The sequence below is a fragment of the Carcharodon carcharias genome, chromosome 14 (assembly GCF_017639515.1).
Source record: "Carcharodon carcharias isolate sCarCar2 chromosome 14, sCarCar2.pri, whole genome shotgun sequence".
Taxonomy (NCBI): domain Eukaryota; kingdom Metazoa; phylum Chordata; class Chondrichthyes; order Lamniformes; family Lamnidae; genus Carcharodon; species Carcharodon carcharias.
Window position 1 is genome coordinate 82,273,190 of NC_054480.1, and position 2,149 is coordinate 82,275,338.

A 2,149-nucleotide genomic window follows, 5' to 3' on the forward strand; every position below is an offset into this window, starting at 1 on the left:
TCAAGTTTTCTGCAGCAGGTGAAGGAGGCTTCTGCAGAGGTTTGGGGGAGGTTTCTTCAGCAGTTTGATGAGGTTTCTGAAGATTTTGGGGTGGGTTTCTGCTGCAGTTGAGCTTTTTCTGCAGCAGTTTGAGAAGGTTTCTGCAGCAGGTTTGAGGAGGCTTCTGCAACAGTTTGAGGACGTTTCTGCGCAGTTTGAGGAGATTTCTGCAACAGTTTGAGGAGGGTTTCTGCAGCAGGTTTGCGGAGATTTCTGCAGAGTTTGTGGAGTTTTCTGCAGCAGTTTTTGGACGCTTCTGCGTAGTTTGAGGTGGTTTCTGCAGATTTTGAGGAGGTTTCTGCAGCAATTGAGGTGTTTTCTGCAGAGTTTTGGGCAAGTTTCTATGGCAGTTCGAGGAGATTTCTGCAGAGTTTGGGAGGTTTTTGCAGCAGTTTGAGCAGGTTTCTGCAGCAGTTTTCAAGAGGTTTCTGCAGAGTTTGGGCAAGTTTCTGCAGCAATTTGAGAGGTCTCTGATGAGTTGGGGAAGGTTTCTGCAGCAGTTTGAGGATATTGCTGCAGCAGTATGAGGAGCTTTCTGTAGCAGTATGAGGAGGATTCAGCAGAGTTTGAGGGGAGGTTTTCTGCACAGTTTGAGGAAGTTTCTGCAGAGTTTTGCGATGTTTCTGCAGCAGGAGAAGGAGGTTTCCGCAAGTTTGTGAAGGTTTCGGCAGCAGTTTGAGGAGGTCTCTGATGCTAGGTTTGAAGGAGGTTTCTGCAAAGTTTGTAGAGGTTTCTGCAGCTGTTTTTGACATTTCTGCGGAGTTTAGGTGGTTTCTGCAGATTTTGAGGAGGTTTCTTGCAGCAGACTGAGGTGTTTTCTGCAGAGTTTTAGGGAAGTTTCTGAAGCAGTTCGAGGCGATTTCTGCAGAGTTTAAGGAGGTTTCTGTAGAGATTTTAGGTGGTTTCTGCAGCAGTTTGAAGAGGTTTCTGCAGAGTTTTGGGAAGTATCTGCAGCAGGTGAAGGAGGTTTATGCAGCAGTTGGAGGAGGTTTCCTGCAGATTTTGGGGAGGATTCTGCAGCAGTTTTGAGCAGGTTTCTGCAGCAATTTGAGGAGATGTCTGCAGCAGTATGAGGAGGTTTCTGCAGCAGTTTGAGAAAGTTTCTGCAGAGTTTGAGGAGCTTTCTGCTGAGTTGTATCAAGTTTTCTGCAGCAGGTGAAGGAGATTCTGGCAGAGTTTGGGGAGGTTTCTGCAGCAGTTTGAGGAGCTTTCTGAAGATTTTGGGGTGGTTTCTGCTGGCAGTTTGAGCATTTTTCTGCAGCAGTTTGAGAAGGTTTCTGCAGCAGTTGAGGAGGTTTCTGCAACAGTTTGAGGAGATTCTGCCAGCAGTTTGATGAGATTTCTGCAACAGTTTGAGGAGGTTTCTGCAGCAGTTTGCGGAGATTTCTGCAGCAGTTTGAAGAGGTTTCTGCAGAGTTTGGGCAAGTTTCTGCAGCAATTTGAGGAGGTTTCTGCAGAGTTGGGGAAGGTTTCTGCAGCAGTTTGAGGAGATTGCTGCAGCAGTATGAGGAGCTTTCTCCAGCTGTATGAGGAGGTTTCAGCAGAGTTTGAGGAGGTTTCTGCACAAGTTTGACGAGATTCTTCAGAGTTTTGCGATGTTTCTGCAGCAGAAGAAGGAGGTTTCTGCTGCAGTTTGAGGAGGTTTCTGCAGCAGTTTGAGGAGGTTTCTGCAGCAGTTTGAGGAGATTTCTGCAGCGTTACGAGGAGGTTTCTGCAGCAGTTTGAGGAATTTCTGCACAGTTAAGGAGTTTTCTGCAGCAGGTTTTTGGATGTTTCTGCGGAGTTTGAGGTGGTTTCTGCAGAGTTTGTGGAGGTTTCTGCAGCAGTTTGAGGGGTTTTCTGCAGAGTTTTGGGAAAGTTTCTGCAGCAGTTCGAGGAGATTTCTGCTGCGTTTGAGGAGGTTTCTGCCCAGATTGACGAGATTTCTGCAGAGTTTAGGGAGGTTTCTGCCACAGTTTGAGGAGTTTTCTGCAGCAGTTTGAGTAGATTTCTGCAGCGACATGAGGGAGGTTCTGCAGCAGTTTGAGGAAATTTTCTGCACAGTTTGAGGAGCTTTCTGCAGAGTTTGTGGGAAGTTTCTGCAGCAGGTGAAGGAGGCTCTGCAGAGTTT

The 2,149-nt window shown here is 47.0% G+C and overlaps 1 protein-coding gene across 1 annotated transcript in view; it reads right to left on the reverse strand.

Annotated features, from left to right (window-relative positions):
- Window positions 1–380: 380 nt before the first annotated feature.
- The window catches only part of LOC121287548 (probable tubulin polyglutamylase TTLL9), a 143,517-nt gene continuing 141,748 nt past the window's right edge, over window positions 381–2,149 (reverse strand). The window contains exon 10 of the mRNA XM_041205479.1: window positions 381–944. Coding sequence (XP_041061413.1) covers window positions 381–944 — 564 coding nt within the window. The remainder of the gene's footprint in view (window positions 945–2,149) is intronic.